The sequence below is a fragment of the Balaenoptera borealis genome (assembly GCF_965194805.1).
Source record: "Balaenoptera borealis genome assembly, chromosome: 1".
NCBI classification, from domain to species: Eukaryota; Metazoa; Chordata; class Mammalia; order Artiodactyla; family Balaenopteridae; genus Balaenoptera; species Balaenoptera borealis.
The window spans coordinates 181,651,927-181,678,194 of NC_138860.1; the positions used below are offsets into that span (position 1 = coordinate 181,651,927).

The 26,268-nt window shown below is 47.3% G+C and overlaps 2 protein-coding genes across 7 annotated transcripts in view; one reads left to right on the forward strand and one right to left on the reverse strand.

Annotated features, from left to right (window-relative positions):
- SPATA21 (spermatogenesis associated 21) overlaps positions 1-3,496 on the forward strand; it is a 37,560-nt gene extending 34,064 nt beyond the window's left edge. The window contains exon 15 of the mRNA XM_082353618.1: positions 61-3,496. Coding sequence (XP_082209744.1) covers positions 61-118 — 58 coding nt within the window. The 3' untranslated portion in view covers positions 119-3,496. The remainder of the gene's footprint in view (positions 1-60) is intronic.
- The window catches only part of SZRD1 (SUZ RNA binding domain containing 1), a 27,002-nt gene continuing 1,557 nt past the window's right edge, over positions 824-26,268 (reverse strand). Inside the window, exons 2-5 of one of the 6 annotated variants that reach the window (XM_082393727.1) lie at positions 19,504-19,561; positions 7,671-7,720; positions 5,668-5,919; positions 824-4,032 (exon numbers count right to left, since the gene is read on the reverse strand). In XM_082393727.1, coding sequence (XP_082249853.1) covers positions 3,930-4,032; positions 5,668-5,919; positions 7,671-7,720; positions 19,504-19,506 — 408 coding nt within the window. In that variant the 5' untranslated portion in view covers positions 19,507-19,561 and the 3' untranslated portion in view covers positions 824-3,929. Of the gene's footprint in view, positions 4,033-5,667; positions 5,923-7,670; positions 7,721-19,503; positions 19,562-26,268 lie in introns of all 6 variants that reach the window. The other 5 variants (XM_082393726.1, XM_082393725.1, XM_082393724.1 and 2 more) reach the window with 5 other exon arrangements.

Below are 26,268 nucleotides of genomic sequence, written 5' to 3' on the forward strand. Positions count from 1 at the left end.
CCCTTGGGCACATGGGGTGGCTCACTTCCTCCCACCCTTCTCTTCCACCTCTCTCCCTAGGGAACCCAGCTCTGACAGCCGAAAGTGGCTCAGTTCTGTGCCGGCTCGAACCCACTGATCCTGCGGAATCCTGACTCTGGGCAGCTGTTCAGGGCCTGCAGACGGACGGGTCATCAGGCAGGGACTGCTGCTGGATTTTGCTTTTGTGGCCTGGTAAGCCAATAAACAACAAGAACCTCAGCCCCTGTGCCTGGTGCCAGGGAAGGCCCCAGGCTTTCTCCCTTCCACTCGGCTCTCAGAGCGGAGGGCCTCAGCCTCCCTCAGGCTTCAGCGCCTCTGAAGCAAGACTCGCCTCAAAACCCTGCCGAGGGTCAGGAGTCCTGCTAGAGGTGGCCCTGGGTTCAAAGTCTTGACCTCCTGTGCACTCTCAAAGCACAGAACTGGGACTGTCCTCAGATGGGTGTCTCCACGCCTTGGACTAGGAGCCCCATGAGGGCAGGAATTCTCTTTCCCACTTGCTTGAAGGGAATGGTGAACATAAGGGAAGTACCTGGGAAAGACCCTGGCCCCTAAAACAGACAGACCCTGTGGAAGGGCGGGAGGGGCCTCAGCCATACTCTCACCAACAGAGGGCCAGGACCCAGGGGTGCCCTTCCCTTGGAGCCTAAGCATGTGGGTCTGTGGCCCCAATCCATACACCACCCCAGTCCTATTACTCAAAGAGAGAGCCCCTCCCTAGGACTGAGCAGAGATAGCTTCCCAGTGGTTAAACAAGCAGCCAGAGCAAGAGGTTAGGAGGCCAGAAACTGAAATGAGGACAAGGTTCTGACAAGTTTAAAACATGTATTTAAAATACAATTTATAAAATGCTTAATCTGCCGACTCAGGAGCCCGCGGTGCGGGGTGGGGTAGGGTGGGCAGCTACCCGCTAGACCAGCAGAGCAGGACTGCAGGGGTGCGGCCCTCCCTCCCATGCCCTTCTGTTCAGATACCCAAGGGGCCCATATGCACCCCTAGGATCACATGGCCGAAAACAGGACCCCAGAGGTTTCCAGAGCCTCTGCCTACCAGGGAGGCTGGGGCAGCCCTGCCGGCCCATCCCTGAGCAGAGCATCCCCAGATGGGGCAGAGCAGGGTATGGCTGGGCTAGACAGGGCGGGGTGAGGCAGTGGGCTCTGGAAGGGGCTGATGGTAGCAGATAGGGTGTTGCCTCCTGCCTGCAGGTGGGGAGCACCCTGACTGAGTGGGCGGAGAAGGGTTGGTCACCAGGCCCAGACCCCCAGCTCCTTTGGTTATAGGCTGACATCAGAGTAGTGGCTCATGGGAAGCGGTTAGCTGGAAGGTCTGAGGCCTGGCTCACAGAGTCAGGGAGGAGCTGGGGGAAGGGGACAGTACCGTGAAGGCAGATAAAGGGGCAGCAGCCTCAGGTTTCTGCCCCCCACTCCCCTGGGGTTTTCCAAGCCAAAGCCTGCAGCTTACTTTTAAAAACTTAAAAAAAAAAAAAAAAAAAAAAAAAAGCACTTAAGGAAAGTTACAGACAACTACCCCCCCCCACAAAAAAAACCCAAAACACCCACAAACACACACACAAAATCCAAACCGTTCTCTCATCTCCCCTCCCACCTCCCCCCAACACAATAGTTTCCTGTTTTCATTTCTTTCTCTTTAAAATTTTGCCTGTCACATCTCCATCTGGGAAGCCAGGACATGACCGCTGATGGGTGGTGGCAGGCACACAGCGGGCAGAGCCCCATCTTTGGCCGGAGGGAGGTGGGAGCATCAGTCCCCACTACATCCTCGATCCACAGACACCCATCAGCCAGCCTCCCCTTGGATCCCACTAGAGGAGGGGAGCAAGAACAGGTGGTCCCGACAGCTGAGCAATCAGCACTCTGGCCTTCCCACCTGGCCCACCTCTGTACCTTCTCCAGCTGAAAAGGAGAGTCTCATCTTGGGCCAGAAACCACTATTACATGAGGGACGGACACTATCCGTTTAGAATGCGGAAACTTGGTCAGGGCAGTGGAACTGTAAAGACAGCAGCAACCTTCTCCCTTGCCCACTCCTGGAGGTCATTTCCCCTCAGAACAGCATGTGGGCACCATTCAACGTTCTGCGGGTTCTTACTGACTGAAGCTTTGTTCCAGCTCTGCTCACGGACAATATCCTGGCTTCACACAGTTATAAGCCTGTGCTATGGACTAATTACTGACTTAACCGACAGCTGACCTTTCCTCCTAATGGGAAGATGTAGTGGGCCAAGGCTTGCTGGGCCCGGCTGACATCCCCACAGGGCAAGGCTGAGAGCCAGCAAACCAAAGGCGGAGTGAGCCTGCAAGACCTAGCTTGCCACCTTGGCCACCGCGAGCTGCCCTAATCACAAATGTCACACCAACCACTCCAAAACTCATCTGCTGAGCAAGGAGGCCATCTGGCTGGCTGAGGGACATAAGGCGAAGTGCAACGGAAGAGATCAGAAAGCCTGAGAGGGGCCAGATTGTACACACACAGCTGCTCTGGGCTGGGCCCCCTAAGCCTCTTCCACCTCAAAGAGCCAACGCAAATCTCCAGGCTCCAAAGACAGAGGGGAAACTGCCTTCATTCCAGGCCCTTGCTCTGGAAAAAGGGGTCGAGGGTAACCTAGGCCTATGGGGAACCAGTCTGTCATTACCAATCTTTACAATGCACAGCTTGTCTTTCCCCAAATGTTATTCAGAATGGTCTGCTCCCAAGGCAGTGATTTCACAAGGGAAATGTACCGGGTAGAGTTACTGAGCTGATGCCATCAACAGAGATGGCGCTCCACAGACCCTTGAGAGTTCTAAGCCTTGCTGGAGTGGGAGGACCCACCTACCTTCTGACCACACTCGGCAGGAGGCTCAGAGTCCTGGAGTCAGACTCTCTCCTGGCTTTCCTTGTGCTGACAGCAAAATACTGAGCAAGGCTCGCAGCCTCACTCCTAAAGCCCGGGAGTGCAGCCTCACTCCCTGCCCTCTTCTAGAAGTAGTAAGCCCAGCTGGTAGGGAACCACCCTGAGGGGTTTTGGAAGGGAAAGTCTGTTCACTTTCCCTATCTCCCAAAATACTAAAGGTGAGGGGTTGGCACCCTCCCCAGGCTCTCTGAGCCTATAGAGCTAGCCCAGTCTCCAGGTAGGGCCCAGATGCTCTGGGACTTAGCTGGTGGGAGGGAGGTATAGGCATGGGGTGCTCATCTGTCCTGGGCTGCAGAGCCCTGCCCCTTTTCTCGGCGGCAGAAGGAATACAGAAGCTAAGCTCACCAAAATCCTATTGGTTAATGTTTCTAGTGGATTGCCCAGAAACATTTTTAAGTAGACTACCAAACTACCCTTTCTCAATTAAAAATTCATTAAACTGCTAAAACCCCTCCCAGGTACTTTTTTTTGCAAATCAAATATTTGTATAAACAAACAAAAATAGGAAGGAAAGAAAAAAAAAAAAAAAAGAAAGGATATTTTCAAAATGGAACTTGCTTTTAAGTGATGAAGACATGCACTTGAGGGTGGGTGGATGGGAGTTCTCATTTGTGGTTTGAAATCCCAAATTAATGAGCATGATAAACTGTTATTGCTGGCACTGGCTTCACCCCAAGCGGCCAAGTGGCACTGTCTGACTCTACTCTGAGTCCTTGGTGGGTCCCCCCAACCCTCCTCTAACCCCCACCCTTTCCCTTTCCCTTGACTTGGGACAGCCCTTGTAGACGTGCCAATCACAGTGGGAAGGGGGGGGAAGGGAGGTCACAGTGCATGGGGTTCAAGGTCACAGTGGGCGGAGCAAAGGGGATCACAGTGCAAGTTAAGTCAGGTCGTTCCCTCTGCTCAAGTCCAGCTGTCTGCCACGGCAGTGCGACCCGCAGCGGACGACCCAGGAGGTGGTGACGGCGGTGGCGGCGGCATCCTTCCCTGCCCGCGTTTATCTGCGCTGTTTGAAGCCTTGTGACCCATCAGGACCCAAAGGCTGTCTGATCACATTGTTAGGCTGCCTGCTGTCTTCGGGTTGGGAGATCCTGGTTGGCCTGAAGGGAAGAAGATCAGAGTGAGGCCTGAAAAAGGGTATAAAGGAGGCCCGCAAATCTTAAAATCAACCAATTCTGCACCTGCGGCAGAAGTCACAGTGGCTATTAGCCAACTCTGGCTCTCTGAGCCTGCTTCTTTGGCAAGCAGACTCAGTGCAGCTCCAAGCTGGAAAGCCCCTGAGAGCAGGTGGGGTGGACGGTCCATGTTCACCTCTAGTGCCTGCAGCACTCTTCCCCACAGGCTGGTTCGCCATCATTCACCCGGAGGCAGAGGAAGTGCTCAAGGGCCCATCCTGTACAGAGGCAGTGACCGTGGATAGCATATCTTCCACAGAACTCCATGGCACAGACTTCCCAGAGGTCGGGCCAAGGTAAAGACCTCTAATCAAGAGCTCATCAGAGTGACCTGGCACCCGCCACTGCTGCTCTCCTGCTTCTCTCCAAATCATGGGATTAATGGTTGACTCATATTACTATGGAAAACTAAAAGAAAATGGACTTTTTCTACTTTGCCAAACGAAGGCTTACAGGAGAGATAACAGAAGTCCATCAAAATAATGAAGGCGTAGAAATAAGGTACAGATTAGCACTTCAAGTCCCAGAATATACCGAGGCTGAGAATCCTCCAAGGAGGATTCTCAAAGTTAGAAAGAGGCTGTTTCAACAAATACTGCTTTACCAGGAGGTGACAAACTTACATAATACAACCTCTAGGACTGCAAAGATAAAAAATGCCAGGAATAAAAAAGAATTTAGAAAATTCACAGAAACATCACAGTGGGCCACTGTAAGACCCAAAAGATAACATCCAGAACCCACTTATTTAATTGCACAACAAATGGACGAGGCAGGTACGATCATTATCCCATTTTTCAGACTAGGCTACGAGGGCACAGAGGGGTTAAGTAGGTCTAAGTTAAGCAGAAGTTAAGTGGCAGAGAGGGACTTTCCCTCTGTGGCGCAGTGGTTAAGAATCCGCCTGTCAATGCAGGGGACACAGGTTCGAGCCCTGGTCTGGGAAGATCCCACATGCCGCGGAGCAACTAAGCCTGTGCACCACAACTACTGAGCCTGCGCTCTAGAGCCCTCGAGCCACAACTACTGAGCCCGCGTGCCACAACTACTGAAGCCCACATGCCTAGAGTCCGTGCTCCACAACAAAGAGAAGCCGCTGAAATGAGAAGCCCGCACACTGCAATTAAGAGTGGCCCCCACTCACCACAACTAGAGAAAGCCCGCACGCGGCAACGAAGACCCAACGCAGCCAATAAGTGAATAAATAAATAAATAAATTTATATTAAAAAAAAAAAAAAGAAGTTAAGTGGCAGAGATGGGCTCAAACTGGCTGATTTTGACTCAAAGTCCATGCCTTTACCCTGTATGCCACACTGCCCCCTGGTGCCTGTAGAGGCAGCATGCCAGCAAAGCTTTCAGAGCAGTCCCCGAGCCAGTGCAGACAACAAACCAGCCCTACCAGCCGGGGTGGGCAGCTGCAGCCACGATGGTTCCAGCCCTGATTCTGCCTGCTTCTCACTACTCTGCAGGCAGCCAGGCCACTCTCCTCCTCCTCCTCAAGGTGGCCTGATGGAGTGGTCAGGTCTGGCTGGCAGGTCACCCCTGCCAGCTACACTCACCGGTCGAGGATGGGTTTCTCTTGCTCCTCCTCGGGGCTGGCGCTGCCCAGGATCCGCTTCCGGGCCTCCGCGTACTCTGCCTCCCGCTGCGCTAGGGACTTGACGGGAAGGGCTGGCCTGCTGGTGGAGTTGGGGCTGCTGACCACACCGTTGCTGGTGGGCCTCTTGAGGATGCGAATCTGTGGAGGGGGCCCCGTGGGAAGGCTATCGTCCTGAATCACAATGGGCACTTTGGGAGGAGATTTGGATTTCCTGCTGACAAAGAGCAAACACAGCTTCACAAGTCCTACCCTTGACTACAGAGGCCCCATCCATGTCCCACACCCACCCCTCACCACTTTTCTCTCCCTCCCCCTCCGAATTCTATTCGTTATTCTCTGGCCTCTGACCAGACATCAAAATTCTCACTCTTCAAGAAGGGTTTCTCAAAAGAGCAACCTTGCCCATTAAGCTCACGCAGCCCACAGGTCTGCTCCTCAGACCGAACCCCAGGCAAGGGGGGCAGGAACATCACCTCATTCTGGGACTTCTATCCCCGTGTTCGTCAAAGTCACATCAACCACTGTTGGGCCTCTGTGGCAAAACACTTCTTGTCCAGAATCCAATGGCCTCAGTTAAAACCCCAGCTTCCCTACACAGACCCGCGTGTAACAGGCCGGTGCGGTGGGAGCCCCTTAGCTTGGGGATCAGCAAAGTGTTCACTCCCAGTCAAGGTCCCACGACATGCGCTCAGACCGAACACTCAAAGGAGCCAGCTCCGCCGTCCCTGCCTGGCATCAAGACAGGATTTACCAAACTGCCTCAGCCTCTGGTGAGTGTCCTGTGCCTCCCAGAGACAAGCTACTCCAGACACTGGATGGTCTCTTCAGAAGAGCTTCTGAGCAGAGACCCCTCCCTCACCAGGGCTCTCCGGTCTGCTGGACGCGGCGGGGCTGGGGTCAAGGACGACCCTGGAAACAGTGCTTGGCAGTGCTCAAAGGAAAAGCACTGTCCAAGGCTGGTAGATGTGCACATCGGGCAATGTGTCCACAAGGGGAGGAGGAAAACGACACAGGAAGGGAAAGAAACAAAAGCCACAGGAGAACAAGGGATCCAGGCAGGAACGGCCACCCCTCAACAGCCACAAAGACCCTCCCCAGAGCAGTCAACTAGCTTCTCTTCAAAACCAAACAGCGCTCAGGGGCCTGTTTTCAGAGCCGTGGTTGTCAGGAGGAGTAGGTACTGGAGGGCTGCTGCCACGGGAGCTGGAACAGGTCTTGGGTGGGACAGGACAGCATGGCCAGGGGGCTGCAACCAGGCGCTAGTGTGGTTGCTGAGATAAGCAGACACATAAGGAGCCAGCACTCGGATCACAGAGGCAGGGAGCCAGGAAAAGTCAGCGGACGGGCAGGGCACCCCCAGTTCCCTGGGGACGGCTGTGCAGCCCATCAGGCAAGTCCAGAGAGGCCCTCCCCTCCTCCTCCTCCCTGCCGCCTGTCCCTGCGGGAAGCTGACAGGTTACCAGGGCAAAGACAGACTGCTGAAGTCAACTTTCACCTGCTTCGGAAACCCACTTCCTCTGCTGCCTGGGTGGGAGAAAAAAGCTATCCTTAAAGGTCTTGAAGAATTCCCCAGAATCTTTTCTTCCAGGATACCCTCGTAATGCCCCAAGCCACCAAGTCACGGAGGGCCCAGGGAAATCTTCTGTCCAACCTCCTCGTGTCACAGAGAGAGAAAGTGATGTCCAAAAAGGGAAACAACTTGCTCCAAACCTCAGAGTCAGGCCTCAAGCCCAAGCCTTCTGACTTGTCACCCCCCACCTCACACAGGGTGCCCACTAAGGCAGGAGGCAGGTGCAACACTCCAGCCTCACTGCCAAAGCCGCAGCCACCGTGTCCCTAAGGGAAGGGTTCGCTGCCCAGGAGCCTGACCTGCCGGTATCTAACGGCCAGCTGGAGAACACCACTGACTGCCCAGCTCTCATGGCAGAGAGCATGAGCCCTCAGACCAGACAGCAGCCTTACCTCTCCTTTTGTGTGATCTTCAGTTTTTTTTCCAACCGTCTGTCTATTTCCTAGAGGAAAAAAATGTATATAAAAAGTGGAAAAAAATCTCTCTCAAATAAAAACTTACGTCTTTATTTTCAGAGCTAAGGGCAGTATCCTTTCTGACCAGGGACATTACTGTGTCCTTTGAAGTAAGGGATGCAGCCCTCCCTTTATGAGACTCTGGGATTTGGGGCCCTGACTCCCTGCAGGTTCATCTCCCTCCATCCCCGTGGCTGCGGTGAGAGTTCTAGACCTCATCATTCAGCTGGGTTCTTTGCATGGCCTCCAACTAGTCTCCTGGTCTGGTCACCAATCAGTCCTTCACAGAGCCACCTGTATCAACTTTCCAAACATTAAGTCTGACTGTGTCACTTCCCCACTTAAAACACTTCAACTGTTTGCCGGATCCAGTCCAAGCTCCTAAGCATGCCTCGCCCACACATTCCCTGTTCCTGTGCTACACCACAGCAAAACCGAACTGTGGCAACCCCCAGAACCCAGCGTGCTGATCCGCCTGCCTGCAATCTCTGCCCCCTTGCAAACTCCCATTTATCCTGCAAAACCCAGCTTGAATGTCCACCTCTTCTTTCTGAAGTCTTCTTTGATCCCATAGTTAATCACCTGCTCCTCAGACATAAGCTCTCCCTTTCACATTCCCTCATGATCATATGTGTCACATATTTTATGATCTATTTTTCTTACTCGTATGGATTGAACTCTGTGAGTAGCACCTAGCAAAAGGCCTAGAACAAAACAGAAGGCTAACATCTGTGGAAGTGAATGGAAGTCAGAGTCCTCAGGCCCTCAGCACCAGGAACTCCTCCACAGCCTAGTGTACGAGCCTCCATGCACGGGACAGGGAAGCTGTGCGCAGAGCACAGCCCAAACCTCCAGGCTCCTTGGCTGTCCCACTGCTTTTTCTTAAAAAACATTCCACCAACCAGCAAGGGCAAGACCACCCAGCTACTGGATTATGCAAAATTATGTATTTCTCTGGAGAGTAGATCTATAACAGTGGTTCTCAACCAGGGGTGACTTTGCCCATCAGTACGTGTGGCAACGTCTGGAGACATTTTTAGTTGTCATTACTGGAGGGGAGCTGCTACTGGCACCTAGTGGGTTGAGTCCAGGGATGCCACTAAAATCCTACAATGCACAGAATAGCCCCACAGCAAAGAATTATCTAGCCCCAAATGTCAACAGTGACAAGGCTGAGAAACCCTGACTTATAAGATGGATGGGATTTTCAAAGGAGTCTGTTACTTGCAAAATGTTAAGAATGACTACCTTAGTAAAAAGTTTTTGAAATTTGCTGAGTTCCATCTCAGAGCCCAGCGTGTAGCTAGTTTTCACAAATGCTCTGTATTTCCTGTGCAGTTCAAGCTGGTTAACCATATTATTCAAATCTTCTACATTCTTACTGATTGGTTTGACCTATGGACTACAGAAAGAATCAAGAATTATTCCTTCTAATACATTAAAGTTTATCATTGTGAAGTCATTTTCTTTGCCTTAAACTCTATTATTTCACATTAATAAAGCTATGCCAGTTTTTTTTTTTTTTTTTTTGGTTAGTATCCCCTGGAATATATTTTCCTCTCTTACTTCTTGTCTCTCCATGTCCTTATTTTTGTTTCCTGTAAGCAAGATGAAGCTAGCCTAACCATATGAAGCTGAATTTAAATCGAGTCTGACACTGACACTCATTATGATTGATGCTGAGTTGTGTTTAAAATTTTTCGTTTTTATGAAAGACCCAAAGTATATTTAGGCAAGCACAACAAACTGTATTCTGAGGGCACCATCAACTCTAGGGAGGGGGTAGGAAGCCACAAGAACAAAAACCTCTCACTCAAGCATGGAACACAAGTTGGCACCCAATGGCTGTTTAATGACTGAATAGAAATGGTGCACGGAGGGTAAGAGAATGACCTAGATGTTTTCTGTGAACAGACAGACATGCACTCAAAGAGAATCTATGCCCACAGCACAGTCAGTAATGTAATTCTTCTAAATTTTTGTATTAATAACAGTGTTACTGCCTGAGGAAATACTATGTTTCACATTAGTCTAATGCCCACTACCTTTTACGGGCTTTTCACAAATAACTTGCAGTTTTAAAATTCCACACTATCATTTTGCTCCAATCTGAAGATGAGACTTCCTATTCAAGTTTCTCCATCATAAGTGCAAGGTTTCACATCTGTGGGATTTAGGTGTCTTCAAACAGGGTCAAAATCAAATGCTTCCACAGGCGGGCAAGGAACCAAACTCCATATGCAGGGAGCACAGTGAGGAGGTGAGGGGACTATGAGGTACCAAAGAACACTCGTTCCCCCTACAGACAGGCAGCCAAGCCCTGGATGACAGGGCCAGAGCTGCTATTTTAGGAGATTTTTATAGGAAAACTCTAAATTTTTAAACGTCATTACATGAACTCTGGCTTTCATATCTCCGTAAGGGCCAAATAAGACATAAGAGGCAAATGGGCCTAATACGTTAGCTGATTTTTTAAAACACTGTGGAAAAATACACATTACAGTGGCTGAATTTGAGAGGTCCCATCCGGGTTTCCTCTCAGGAAGGCAAACCGCTTCCTTCTTTCTCTAGGGTCTTAGGGAAGACGGGGAATCTGCCCAAGCCTAGCAAATACAGCTTGGGTGGAAAGAAGCCCTTCAAGAGGGCATATGGACTATAATGCTTAATGGCTGTCAATACACTCCCAAACACTCATTTACTGGCATACCAACCGTGTTTGATAAACAAAGTAGCTTGTATCCCTCTCTGTCAGATGAGGGCAAGTTGCTCAGGGAGGTTAAGGAACTTAGCCAAGGTCACAAGGTAGTACATCATGGAGGCAGCCCTAGAACTACGGCCTCTGGAGGCCCTGTCCCGTGCTGCCACACCCCCACGAGTGCTCAAACCCTTGGAAATGCTGCTAAAGCCATTAGATATTGATCCCCTCTTCCATATAGCCCCTGAATCCTACACTGCTCCCTGGCACTCCAATAACTAATACTCCCATGAATCTCCATCGCGTCAGACAGGATGGTTTATCAGAGTTGAGGAATTCTTCCATCAGATGAGAGGACAAGATATAAACCCAACAGCTCTCTGGTGGAGCGCGGATCCTGGCCATCTCCAGATGGCCAGCTGTACAGCAGCACGCTCAGAGCCGTCCAAGCAGGAGAGGGGTGCTCTGCCAGCAGCTGGAGAGGGCACTGCATCTCACTATGGAGTGTGTCCAGGTATCATGAGTCAGTCCATTCTCTCCTTGGACAAGGCTTTGCGATCAATCTGCTCTCAGACTCATGCTCTGAAGAGCTGGACCAAGTGGAAACTTTCCTACAGGGTGCACTACAAGGAGAATGCTTGTCTCCTCCAGAGATGCAATAGCCCAAAGGAATTAAACAGGCCTCAGAATGTGTGAGGAAGCATCTAGGTGTGGGCCCCAACGAAGAGTCTAGTTATCTAAGGGCACCTTCTCTTTTTAAAAGGATGCACAGAGGCCCGGCCCAAGGTCAAGGCTCCTGTGTTAGAGGACCAAGGACTTCTGTGTTAGTGAAAGAAACCCATAAGCTCATCACTTCATAACTCAGCTCTGAGTGAGGAAGTGTCACCGGGGCACAAGGCAAGTTTTAGGGCATAAGCAATCAGAGGGGAGGTGCTAAGAAAGTTTGATTTCCTATGGCTTCTCCTTCCAGAAAAGCTCTTTATTTTTTGTCAAGTAGCAGTGAAGAGACTCCAGAAGATGATGTTCTCTGCTAAGTGGGGTGGCCTCCTCTCTTTGGGTCAAAATCCTAAACAAAAGATCTCTTGTTACCAAGCACAGGTATCACTTCTCCTGTGGAACTACCCCTCTACAAAAATGAGGTACATGATTCTTGGTCTGAGAGAACAAGCGAAACCATAAAGAAAGCAAGCATGGGGGCAGGAGGTCATGAAGAGCCACAGTGGGGAGCAAGGTGGTTCTGGATGGGCTGGTCCTCATGGGAGGCAGAGGGGAGGCCACAGCCACAGCCACAGCCACCGGGTGAGCGACACAAGACATCAACATCTGCAAATTCAGCTCACCCAGGGAAGCAGCACAGCTTCACTGGCTGCCGAGGCCCTTAGTCTTGTAATGGTTATGCTCACGTGAACCTCCAGCAGAGAGCTGGGAATGGAAGCATGGGAGGGGAGGAGACGCCTCAAACAGCCTAAGCCGTGACCCAGCCACAACCTTCAAAAGGAGCAGAAGCAACAAAGAGGACCAGGATGTATGTGCAAGGGCAGGCAGACTACAGTGAGAGCCTCACTCCTGTAACACTAAGAGGCGGATGAGAAAGGAAAAAAGAAAAGTGAGAAGGTAAGAGGTGAGGAAAAAAAGGCAGAAGAGAGAAACAGGTTATTCTGGGCCTCGGTGTAAAGTACAGCAAATACAGCACCATTACAGCTTACTGTCTCAAAAAACAGACTTTATCAGCTCACCTAGGGATGGTGAAGCTGATTCATACTAGCCACACTCGCAGGAGAGAGTGAACAAACTCAAATCCTGATCTGTTACACTGGGGGGCAGGGGGAGGTGTCTTGTCCTTTCCGGAGCCTGACCTCCTGCTACCAGCTCCCCAGGGCCCCCACCGCACCGTGTCCTGCTCCACCACAGCACCCCTCTCTCTGATAACCCAGATCCTCTGGTCACCAATGCAGCCAACACAACTCCAAAGAATCCAAGTAATCTTGTATTGAATGGAGGTCTAAGACATCTTGGCTCTGAGTTAGGAAATAACATCTTTTTATCAGCAACAGTTACTATTTAAGTGACTTTTCCGGGACAGTTTGTCTCTCTTTGTCAGTTTCCATTTCAGAAGAGGATCTTTTCTGATTTTCCTCTCAGATTCAAGGAATAATGACTGGTCTTGGGCTCCCTGTGAACCACTATGCCCCACAGGCTCATCTGGTCTCGTCCAGCTGTCCCAAATTGGGGAGCATGCATCTACAAGCAGACCACTGGGGGGATCTGAAGAGATAGGAGTCCTGAAAGTACAAGTGTTTCTCTCAGAACCAGAGCCTGACAGGTCCTGATGAAAAGCAAAGAGAAGACGCTGTCAAGGAGTAGATGGTGAGACCACCTTCCAAGTACGTTCTGGCTCCCGAACTCCAACCATAGCAGGAAGTGCCCAAGCGGGGCCTAATCTCTTTTAAGTTTGGGGCAGGATATCAGGGCCCATTCCCCTGGCTAAAAGACTGCCTGTGTCAGGGCCTCCTGGAGAGCAGTCTCCCCAGAAAGGCACTGGTGTCTCCATACCACACACAAGGATGGAATTCTGGCTCCTTCCATGAGGACCTCAATTTCATTCAGGAATAAAGCAAAAAGAATTCACGGGGACAACCAGCAAAATCTGGTCTAAAACCGGATAAAAAGGTCTCTGTATCTTTTAAAGTGCACCACTGGTCATTTCAAGTCCAGATGTGCAATCCATAGAGACTTTTCCAAACAACCTTCATATCGACTTGTGTAACTCTGTGCTTCATCCCTGCCTTGTTTCTCTACATCAGTGGCATGGCAGTGACACTGTCCTGCCCCAGTGGGGCTGGCCGTCTCCAATGCTTCTGCTTATTCTACCTCCCCCGACTAACAACAGGGAGGAAAGCACCCAAAGTCATACCACCCCAGGTTTGATTTTACAGTGATGCTTCAGGATCACTGTCAAGTTCAAAAAATCAACTCAACTCCTGAGCAAACATGATCGGGTAATTCAGAAAAAGCAAAAGGCAGAAATCAGAAGTTGAGAGACAAAGAAGACCTGTGGGGGCACAGCTAGGCCATCAGCTGCCTTTTTAATACAGATGCAGGTTAGTCTGTTTGAAGGTTCCATTTCCCACAAAACATTCCTCCTTCCTCTGTTACTCCCAAAGCAAGGAAAACATTCCACTTTAATTATGTGGGCCACTGTAGGGCACAGGATATAGTTCTAAAGCTCCCTCCCTACCTAAGGAAGTCTACACTTTGTTAATGTATCTCAAGGCCATTTTCCTTTTGCTTTACTGTGATAAAAAAAGCTGGAGACGAGCATTTATGGAAAACCTACTATAAAGTAGGAGATGTGCTAGAAGCTGGAAACCCAGAGATGAGTAAGGCAATCCCCGCTGATGAGGAGAGCCTAGCCAGGTGGGAGAAGACAGATAAACCACAGTTGCCATGTTGGTTGTATCAACAGTGTTTTGAAAAGAGAAATGAAGGGGGGACGAGCCTGCCATGAGAAGTCAGGGAAAGCTGCAGAAACTTAAAGGACTAGAGTTTTAAGGAGAAGAGAAGGGGCATAAAAAAGTTGGGGAGAAAGAATGAAAACATGAATAGAGGGAAAGAAAAAAGGAACCCCAAATAAGATACTTCTTAAATGGAGATATTCAAACCTAGAAAGGTATTTGATAATGGATCCATCTCTCTTTTAAAAAATCTAGGTTTGGAAAACCATCTGAGATTACTTTAGCTGCAGTCAGCAATGGTTCTTATTATTTGGGGACTTCCCTGGTGGCACAGTGGTTAAGAACCCACCTGCCAATGTAGGGTACATGGGTTCAAGCCCTGGTCCAGGAAGATCCCACATGCTGCGGAGCAACTAAGTCCATGAGCCACAACTACTGAGCCTGTGCTGTAGAGCCCTCAAGCCACAACTACTGAGCCCACGTGCCACAACTACTGAAGCCCGTGTGCCTAGAGCCTGTGCTCCGCAACAAGAGAAGCCACTGCAATGAGAAGCCCGCGCACCGCAATGAAGAATAGCCCCCGCTCGCCACAACTAGAGAAAGCCCACGTGCAGCAACAAAGACCCAAAGCAGCCAAAAAAAAAAAAACCCAGAAAAACAAAAAAACAAAACATATTTGGTATCAACACTACTCAAAAAGCTACTGCATAAAATTAGTTGTAACTCCTAGGGCCAGCAAGATATGAACTGGAAGAACTTAGGCACACCAGAAAACCACAAAGGGCTTTGGGGTGGTACACTGTAAAGACCAAACAATTCATATTTGCTCATAAGGAACAACCAGTTCCTGCTTTCTTTTCCAAGTTTGCTACAGCTTTCTGGACCTCTCTGCGCCTGCCCAGGAAGAGGGAATCCTTTGGGCACACTCTCTTCTGCACTAGATCCAGCTATACCACTCAGTGCAGTGGTGACCGCCACGTGTGGCTGGTAAGCACTTGACATGTGGCCAATCCAAACTGAGACGTGCTTTAAGTGCCAAATACACAGCAGACTTCCCAGACTTAGTACAAAAAAAAGAGTGTAAAATAGCTCATTAATACATTTTCAATATTTATATGTTGACATGATACTACTTTGTATATTGGATTAAATTAAAAATATTAAAATTAACCTCACTTCTTTCTTTATACTTTTCAAATGTGGCTTCTAGAAAATTTTACATTACCTATGTGGCTTGCATGATACTTCTGTTGGACAACACTGCTTTAGATCTAACCTTAGAATAAGATGTGCCTCTGTTGTACATTTCATCTGTCGGCAACTATTGACTGAGTGCCTTAAGGACCCAAGAGGCATGGTGTGTATTGATGTGCAAGACCTACTTTGGTGGATCCTATTTGTCATGTTGGCATAACAGCAACTAGCACTCATCCAGCACCCAATGTTTGGCTCAGGCCCTGCTCTGGGTAACATTCACCACCTCACTTCAATCCAGCTCTCTAAGCCCCACTGTCCCACTGAAACTGTTCTTGTCGAAGTTGCCAAAGACATGCAGTCATTGGCCAAAATCACTGGTAAATTCCAAATCTTCACCCAACCTCTCAGCAGCATTCAGCACTGCTCAATGCTCCTTCCTTAAAGCATTTTTTTTTTTAAATTGAAGTAAGCTTGCTTGCTTATTTATTTATTTATTTATTTATTTATGGCTGCGTTGGGTCTTCGTTGCTGCACGCGGGTTTTCTCTGGTTGCGGCGAGAGGGGGCTACTCTTCTTTGCAGTGCGCGGGCTTCTCATTGCAGTGGCTTCTCTTGTTGTGGAGCACGGGCTCTAGTCACACGGGCTTCAGTAGTTGCAGCACGTGGACTCACTAGTTGTGGCTCACGGGCTCTAGAGCCAATCGTTGTGGCACACGGGCTTAGTTGCTCTGCGGCATGTGGGATCTTCCCGGACCAGGGCTCAAACCCGTTTCCCCTGCATTGGCAGGCGGATTCTTAACCACTGTGCCACCAGGGAAGTCCATTAATTGAAGTAAGCTTTTATATATAGAATGCATAAAGCATTTTCTTTATTCAGCCTCCAGACACTACTCTCCTGGTAGTTCCCTCTCACATTCCATATTTGATTTCTCCTATAACAAGATAGGTTCCTTTTCCTCTCCTGATCCCTTGAGGTTGGAGTTTGCCCTTCTGTATCCAAGCTGGCTTATTAACTGATCTCATCTAGTTCCACAGCTTTAAAACCATTGATACACAACTGTCAACTTGACATTCCCACTTGGATTTCAAAAGGTACCTCAACCTTTTGTGTCCAAAACCCAACTCTTGATTTTACCCAATCACCCAAACCTGCTCCTCCCACAGTCCCTTTACCCACTCCGTTTCAGCAATTCCAGTCTTCTAGGGATCAGGCCAAAGACTCTGCACTCATCTCGATGCCTCCTTCACACCCACCATCAGCAAATCTCGTTGGTTCTACTTTCAAAATGTACCCTGAATTTTCTCAACACTTCTGCTTCTGTGACCACCCTGGTCCAAATTACCAACAGCCCCTGAATGGTCATTTGTAATAGTATCCTAATTAGTCTCTGTGCTTCCATTCTTGCCCCTGCAGTTTATTTTACACACAGCAGCCAAAACTACCTTTTTAAAAACCAAGTTAACTTCTGTTTAACACCCTCACATGGCTTCCTATTTCAAGGCGATCTCCACCATGGCCTCCTAGTCTCTACTGGATCTGGCTCCCTGCTACCTCTGACCTCATCTCTTGCCACTTTCTCTTTCACCCATTCCTACTAGATAAAACAGGCACAATTTAGCCTTAGAGCCTTTGCACTTGCGTTCCCTCTGCCTGCAATGTACTTCTGCAGCTTCTACATGGCTTGCTCTCTCAGCCTATCTTTATTTGAGAGGCCTTCTCTGACCGTTTTTAAGAAAAGGTACTCCTGGGGAATTCCCTGGTGGTCCAGTGGTTAGGACTCCACGCTTTCACTGCCGAGGGTCCGGTTTCAATCCCTGGTTTGGGAACTAAGATCCCGCAAGCCGCACAGCGCAGCCAAATTAAAAAAAAATTAAAAAAATAAATAAATAATAAAAAAACAAAAAAGGTACTCCTGCCAGTCACTTTCTATGCTCCTTTATGTTTTATTTTTCTTCATTGTGTGTGTGTATAAAATATTATTTACTATTTATTGTCCATCTTTCTGCACTAGAAAGTAAGCTTTATGAGAGTAGAAACTTCATTCACTGCAGTTGTCTGGGGTGCCTAAAACAGTACCCAACACATAAATCAAGGAACAATCCTATGAAACAAGATTTTAGCGATATATCCCCATTTTACAAATGATTTACAAACCAATTCAGAGGCGGGTATGTAACCTGACCATGGTTCCACAGCTACTATGGGGTGGAGCCAGAATATGAACTGGGTCTATCTGGATCCAAAGGCAGTGACACTCTCCATGTTTCAAATAAAATCTAAGGCTGCCTTAAGCACTTCACAGTAGTGGTGGTGGGCGCGCACTCTCCAAACACTTGCCACAGGTATGTGTAAGGAAGGCACCAGGTCCTTCCTTCACCACCCTAATCCTCACCACAACTCAAGCGATGTACAGCACCCCTGCTGCATGCTCAGAGGTTAACTGACTTGCCTAAGGTTACTCAACTAGTAAGTGAGCGAACTGAACCCTAAACCTCAAGAAGAGGAAGCAAAAAGGTTCAGGAGTGTGGCTGGTGTGTGGCCGCAGGAACTAAGAAGCAGAATAAAGACTGACAGGGATCACCAACCCTGCCTGCCTGCGCACCCCAAGCCAGGTGAGTGCAAGCCCACAGTGCCTGAGGAAGGACTACAGCAGAGCTCAATTCCAAAGTCCAGATCTTAAATCTAAGAAGTGCCCCAAAGGAACAAATTTCCAGAACAGGCCTAGCAATTTATACTTATTTATTTATTTATTTATTTATGGCTGTGTTGGGTCTTCGTTTCTGTGCGAGGACTTTCTCCAGTTGCAGCAAGCGGGGGCCACTCTTCATGGCAGTGCGCAGGCCTCTCACTGTCGCGGCCTCTCTTGTTGCGGAGCACAGGCTCCAGACGCGCAGGCTCAGTAACTGTGGCTCACGGGCCCAGCTGCTCCGCGGCATGTGGGATCTTCCCAGACCAGGGCTCGAACCCGTGTCCCCTGCACTGGCAGGCAGATTCTCAACCACTGCGCCACCAGGGAAGCCCCAGGCCTAGCAATTTAGATGTATCCCTCAAAAACTCTGTAACTTGCCGTCTTGAGACAATGTATTATTCTGCTTCCAGTGCCTCTTCAGAGGGTCTCCATGGGGGAGGGAATCCACACAGTCCCTTACCTTAAAGGAGTGGAACAGGCAGGGGTGGGAGTAGCGGTGGTGAGCCCAACCCCTGGAATAAAACAGGAAGCAGAGTCTAATGGGGGTCCCCTTTCTTCATGTTTATTATTGCTTTCTCCTTTCCCTTTTCATACAACACTAAGCAATACAACTCTTAGAGTAAACAATATACATATTAGTCCTCTGGGGCACCAAGAAAGGGACCCCTCAGCCAGTCCTGTTGCACCCTAATGGGACAGAGGCCACACTGTCAATGGCTGGAGAGCAGCCCTCACACTCGGAGCAACAACACGCTCTGCTCCAGCATTGTCTTTGAATGATGCTTTATTTACTCAATGCTTTATTTAACTCTCATCACCAGGCAAGGCAGATTTTATTAATCTAATTTTACAAATGAGAAAAACGAAGCTGAAAGGTAGTGATGAAATAAAAATTATTTTAAGACAAAACAGGAAAAATTTAAACACAAAAGATTCCTCTGCCCATTTGGGCCTCCTCCCTCCCCTTATAGTGTGCATTGTGCACCTGTATTATGCATTAACCACACATTCCCAACTGCAGAAATACCTGCTCAACCGTAAAGATCCACTTTTCTTCTGGTGTGGGCTACGCCCCTCCTTAGTAGATAACATTCCTTTCTCAATCCTGTAAGGAGTCAGAATGACCTACCACTTGCCTTGTACATGCAGACATCTTCGGTGAACTTTATGTACAATGCCAATATGTCAGTTTCCTTAAACACATTGACTGGTGCAGAACAGACTGGTCGGACAACCTGGGGAGATACTGGGCTGCACCTAATGCAAGTTCTCAGCTTAAATACTTACTTATGACCTTATTAACGTTACTAGCTCTATTACTTGTATTCTACCTGTTTTACAAGATTATAATTTTTTGCACTACCAAATGTATGACTGAGCCTCCAACAAAATTAATGATGACTAGGTCACTTGAAACAACTGACCAGATATACAGTTCTGTAAGATCAATGACTGTAATAGTCTAACCCTAGATATAGGAAGAAGCAACAAGAGGGAACCATTTCCTGGACCATAACAGGCTAGTAAGTCAGGTGGTCCAGAAGCTTTTGGTTACTGTTAACAGGGCCTAGTCGAATAATAGCACATTAAGTGGCCTATCAACAAAATCCTCACCTGACCTGGGAATGAGCATTCCTAGCGCCATGGGGCAAATTGGTCAGGAAATGCCTCCCAAACCTTGGTTGAAATGAAGACCGAAAGGGAAGGGATTATACAATAAAGAATGTTACCTACCATCCAGTTCTGCAAGAATCAAGCCATTAGCCACTGCAGTCACTGACCTACAATACACCTGAAAAGAATTCAGGGTGAAGATCAGGATGAGGTATTTTGTGCTCTGGGAAAACTGGCAGAAATGGCCCTCAGATATTTTCAGGAGAAAATTTTATGGACCCAGTTTCTCACATCTCCCCATACTTAGAAAGCACTAAAACCATTAACTAAGATTACCTGTTTCTCGTGAACAGCAGTAACCTTCTACCAAGATGTGTGGTTGAAGTACATGCACCCCTTCGCCAAAATCACACATCTACTGGCCTCTCCCTTTACCTCTTCAGAACTGTTCTCAGAGCTCTCTGAGAGACTGTCTCCGGGTTATAATCATCAGGTTGGCTAGAGTAAAATTTTCCATTTCTTTCTTAGACTGACTATTGATTAATTTTTTCGTTGACAGTAGGTAGTGACTTGCCCAAAACTCAGACATGGCACTTGAACCCTTAGCCTAGACTTCTGACTTCTCCTGCCATGGAGGGTGGAAGTGCATCATTGACTGGCAGAGGCAACCTATTCTTTCTTGCTACCTTTTAGAATGAAGACAGCAAGTCTTCTCTCCCAAAGGAAACATTAGGCATACAGACTGGGGGACAGAGCAAAGTCACTATTACCACCCCCCAACACCAGGTTTTATTCAAACACCCAAGGGCGCCTTCACCAAAGGCTAGTTAGAATCACACACTCAGGAGGCGCAGCAAACAACGCCTCCAGGGCCAAGTCAATCAATAAAGCAGGCAGGACAAAACACAGCAGGTAACACAATATGTAGGTAGGTAATATGCGGTGGGGACTATGGAAGAGAGGAGACTGAGAGGAATCAAGACCCAGGTAAAGGCATTCAGATTCAATATTTAAAAAACAATGTGCACCCCAAAAAGTGTATAGGTCGAATACCCGAGGGCTGGTAGTGTGAAGTACAGATAAAGGGATCCTAAGATAGCAGAGCTGTTCAATCTTCTCAAGAGATCTGAGCAAAAATTAAGCAGAGATGTTCAATCTTCTCAAGAGATCTGAGCAAAAATTATTTACATTCTCTCTCTCCGCTTGGCTAGATGTTAAAAAGTTATTTCCCATTTATAATCAAGATTTCAGGGAATTCCCTGGCGGTCCAGTGGTTAGGACATCGCACTTTCACTGCCAAGGGCCCAGGTTCAATCCGTGGTTCAGGAACTAAGATCCTGCAAGCTGCGTAGTAGGCCAGAAAAAAAAAAAAAAGATTACATAAAGATTTCAACCAGCATATCACTTGCAGTCACTGTTCTTAGTATTAACAGCTAACAGCAGCACTGTCCTTCTGGCTCTTGAGCACCGAGTTCAAGTTTCTCAGATACACAAAATTTATTAGCTCGTCATCCAGGTTACAGAAGCAGGAGGTCAATCCCAGGCAAAACAAATACAATACTTCAAAGGAACTAGCAACTAAGCATCCTAAAGCACTTAACTAGTTAAATATCTGCCAAGAAGCAAAGGTAAACAAACTGTCCAAAAAGATCCCTAAGTGTAGGCTCAGGATGCCAAAAGCCTCGGCTGAGACCGACCATGTGATTTCCTCTCCTGGACACTAGGAATAATAGTACCTACACTTCACTAGGTCACTGAAACAGAATGGGATAATGAACGTAAAAAGGCACTCCACTTGCCCAGTAACAAGCCCTCAAGATGCTGTCTAAGAAGCCCTTTCAGAAAGGCCAGTGGGATCTGGGAGTTCACAGGTTTATAGGCAGTATTCATTCACCACCGAGATGTGCAACTAGGTAGCAGAAACAGAACTGACAGCTGAAGGGTCGCAAATGCTTTTAATAAGCCAAGAAGGCCAGAGCATGAGGGCTGATAATTTGGCTCTCAACGTCTATGAAGAGTAACGACAGTCCTGATCTTTCCAGACACGAGTCATAACTGTCCTGTACAATCTCATCTAAGGATCACACCCCTGAAGAATGCAACTTTTTTTTTAAATCTTTTTTTTGGCCACGCCACACGGCACGCAGGATCATAGTTCCTCGACCAGGGATCAAACCCACATCCTCTGTGTTGGAAGCATGGAGTCAACCACTGGACCGCCAGGGAAGTTCCAAAGAATGCAATTTTATCTGTACATATTTATTATTCCTTTTAGAAAGGAATGACTATCTCCTGTGTTCATTTTATAAGGAAAAGAGTTTTGCGTGTGGGGAGTGGATAACTTACTGTGAGGGACATTTTAAAATCTCTTACCCTCAGGGATAAGACTCTTTATGTACACACAGACCTTTGTTAGGATTTGTTGCTAATTTCTGTGGTGGCTGGTTTTAACCTTTATCTTGCATAGAGCTGAGCTGGATGTTAAGGAGAAGGATGCTTGGCGGAGGCTAGCATAGTTTAAAAAACCCTTGGGAAGACAAATCTCTATAACTACCACTTAAAAAAAAAACCCATTTCATTCTGCATTTTGGCCACAGATAAAAGTAGCTAAACTCAATCTTCTCCTAGGAAACCAAAAAGTCAGTAGTTGTCGTGACAGGAAAAAATTTCTATTTCCGTGGAAAGTGTGCAGGAAAGAAGCCACTCCACCTTGTGAAGGCTAGCTAACTGATACAGCCAGAAACTGACATTAACTGTGGGAGGCCCACTACAGTGTAAAGGGGGAAACTGGAAAGAAAGGGCTGGCCCCAAGAATACTTTTGAGTCACCAGATCTAGACAACAGTGCCTTTTCTCTTGGAGGATTTTACCAAAAGCTTTAGAAAGACACACAATTCTGTCCTGTTGTAGAAGGAAAAGCAACTTTCCGAATTCCAACCCACAGCACCATGGCAGTTCTCTTGTATACCCAGAGCATGCTGGGAACAAGACCCCCATGCAGCCTCAAAGAAAAGAGCTGAGCAGTTACGAGTGAAAAGCTTTCTCCAGAGTCCCAGGGACAGACTGCTCAGCACAATCATGTCTAAACTAACTGCTTTATAGAAAGTCCCTTCTGAAGACATCAGTGCCTAGAACTCAGTCTTTCCAAAAGGACCAGAAATAGCTTAGAAATGGCTCCTTTGGGCATGGTACACCTAGATTTGTGCTGATACCACAAATCTTAAATGCCTTCTTTACTGTAAGGACAGACATAAGGAAATCAGCACCAGGTAGCCCCAAAATAGCTAGTATTTGCCCACTATCCACAGCCACTGTACACCTTCTGTGATGACAGCAATTACAGGTAGCACTGAAGACCCCAAAGTGAGGTGGCAGCCACACTTCAGGGAGAATGGCCTCTTCTCTAAAGAAAGATAAGCAAATCAAAGCTCTTAATTCTTAAATTAAAAACTATGTCACTACTCTGCTAAAAAAAAAAAAAAAAGCCTCCAAAGCTCTTTTCTGCTTTCAGGACAAAGTCCAAGCTCCCCAGAACCAAGTACAAGGAGGCTCTTCCTGATCTGGCCCCTGCATACCTCTCCGCATACCTCTCGGGCCTCATCTCTTTCCACTCAGTCCTGCCAACACCCTACCCCCTCCAGCCAGAAGGACATACTTGTAGCTCTCCCAAAGCTACATTCTCTTCTCTCACTGCCTCCTTGCCTATGTGTGCATTTGTCCTACATTCTACCTGCCCCTCCCAAACCTACTACTGCTTAATTCAACTGGTCCTTCAAATCTTATCACCTTCTCTACAAGACTGTCTCTGATCCCAGCCACGGTACCCTGTCTGTGCCAAAGAAAGTGCTGCCTCACTTGTCTCCTCCACTGGACTGTGCTGTGCCTAGTACCTGGAATACAGCAGGTATTCCATGTTTACTGACACCTTACTAGAGACTTATATACCATGCAGTACTGCTGAAGGGCTAACGTTTAGATGACTAGCTCAATGAGGGTAGAAAGTAAACATAATTTAAATTCTTAATCCAGAAGACCAGTATCCTTTAACTTACACAAGATGCATTTCTTTCCAATTAGCTACATGACTTGCCCTTGCGAAAAAGAATAAAACGCAACTTTTGAGATGCAAGGGAATTAGAAAGGTTGCCAACGCTTTATAATAAATACCAGTCCAATTCCATTTATGTACCATCTGTCTTCCCCTAGGACTGGGTTAGCTCATTACCGACAAGATGGACTAGGTCATATCTTTTTTGTGTGTCTAAACAACAAGTGAATATAAAGCTTCAAACTATCAGAAATTTGAACCTGAGTCCATTAACCAGCTTTTAAGAAAGCTTTGATTTTAAACTTTTTCCCTTCTCCCTTTTCTTTTTCCTCCTCTAAATTCTACCCCATGCTTGCACAGTAATAATTAACCAGTACCAGATATCTGAAGACTGTAACCTCTGATAACATCACTGATGCACAAGTCTAAGTTGTTTTCAGAACAAGATGACCTTTGCAGGCTCCACGTCCAGACCACCAGGTCACAGACCACCGGGCAGGAGGCACATAGACCACAGACAGCCTGGCTCCTGGAACTATGATTAAGAAATGTCACAAGGGCTTCCCTGGTGGCGCAGTGGTTGAGAATCTGCCTGCTAATGCAGGGGAAACGGGTTCGAGCCCTGGTCTGGGAAGATCACACATGCCGAGGAGCAACTGGGCCCGTGAGCTACAACTGCTGAGCCTGCGCGTCTGGAGCCTGTGCCCCGCAACGGGAGGGGCTGCGATAGTGAGAGGCCCGAGCACCGCGATGAAGAGTGGCCCAAGCTTGCCGCAACTAGAGAAAGCCCTCGCACGAAACGAAGACCCAACACAGCTAAAAATAAATAAATAAAGTAGCTATAAAGTAGTTCTTGTGTAACTGATTGGAAAATAATCTTTAAAAAAAAAAAGTCACAAAAGCATGATTAACCACCAGCTTCCCCTCTCTTTCCCCTTTAAAAACTCCTAACTAGGGAATTCCCTGGCGGTCCAGTGGTTAGGGCTCCATGCTCTCAAGCTGAGAGCCCGGGTTCAATCCCTGGTCAGGGAACTAAGATTCCCACAAGCCGTGCGGCTCAGCTAAAAACCCCCCAAAAACAAAAAACCAACAAAAACAGAAACAAAACAAAACAAAAAACCAACTCTTAACTAAAAGACCAAGTTGGAGTGCATCTGAGACTTATCTCCCACTTCCTTGCTTGGCACCTTGCAATAAAATCCTTACTCTGCTGCAAACACCTTACTTTGCTGTGCCCTGGGCACCTGAGCCCTTTTCGCCTTTTCGACTTGAGCAAACTGCTGATCTGATTTCGGGGGGAGTGAGGATTACAAAATACTGTACGCTATTTGTCCCTTGAGATGTGCTTAAGACAAGGACACAATTTAGAGTTTGAATCAACATTAACTCAATTCTACATTTTCATTTCTCCCAAAGGCAGCATATTTTTAAAGAAGCATTTCCTCAATGGAATGTAAGTTACATTTTTTGAATTGTCCTTTTTTTGAGGATATAACTCCTTGGGAGAACAGGTAAAGGGACAATTTTATATCAGATAAGTGTTCACCATATTAACTAAAAGCATAAAGCAGTGTATTTACAGAATATCTGAGGTGTTTCTCAAAGTCAGTCTTCCCCTGAAGGACACAATAGAACTTGATATTGAGTGTTCTGAAAATACAAAGGAAACAATGACCTCACATGTACTGACAAATTAGAAAAAAATTCTAGCATGATGGCAAAATTCGTTTGTGGTGTTGGAGGACAGGGATCACCAAAAGCCTCTACTTTCAAGGATTAGAACTGCCTCTAAATTATATAAAGTTTAAATGCTCACTTTTAGAATTAGTCAACCCCATTTGCTAGTCTTGCCATCCCGGTGTTTCATTTTTTTGCAAGGGGTTGTGTATGTGTAATTTAACACTCATTACCATATATCAGCTGAGAGACAGGGTAACCTGAAGCTAAGACTTTTACATATGCAACCGGGTACGTCTGAAAGACGCTGTATAGTTAGTTGGTTTCCCAGTGATACAGACACTATGCTTCATCCCCTCCTTCTAAAGTGCACATTTACAAGACCCTTTGTGAAATTTGCAAAGGGAATCAAATTCAAGAGAACCTTCAAATATAAGCCCAAAACAAACATGAAAAATGAAAGTTAATGCCCAACTCCCAGATTTTCCATAGGTCCCCAGGTGGGAGACAGCAAAATGCTAGAGAAAGAATCCAGCTTTGGAGTCAGGTCAAATCCCAGCTTCCCAATTACGATCTGTGTGCCCTTGAGCAAGAGTGGTTACTCCCTAAGCCTCAGTTTCCTTATTTACTAAACGAAGGTAATACCTCTACGGGTTATTTCAATTAAATAAAAGCTATATAAGGGAACTTGCATTTTGGCAGTACTGCTCATGATGTCAATGAAACAAGGTTTGGGTTCTATTTCTGTACCTGGCACTTATAAAGGGTTTTAGTAAAGTACAGTACAAAGAATACTGGATGAGCACCAGAATGATCTAAGTTAAATCTTACATCTCTGGTGTTTATTCAGCTATAAAATGCAGGAGTGGGCTAGCTGATCTCTAAGCAGCTTAACAGTTCTGAAAAACTAAAGCAATCCTCAATTTCTGAACCCTACCTTCATTTTTGTTTATTTTCTTATTCCTTAACATGAGAAACTCATGTCCCTTTGAAACATGTGAAGAAAAAAAAAGAAAGGACAAGATTCTCAAGAAACTTATCATTTGAGTCATATTCAAACTGTAGGCCAAGCTTTTTTGCAGGAAGCAGCATGAGGGGTTCTGAATGATTCACTCACATTCGTGGTAGGCAATAAACGCCCCTACCGGAGATTGTAAATTC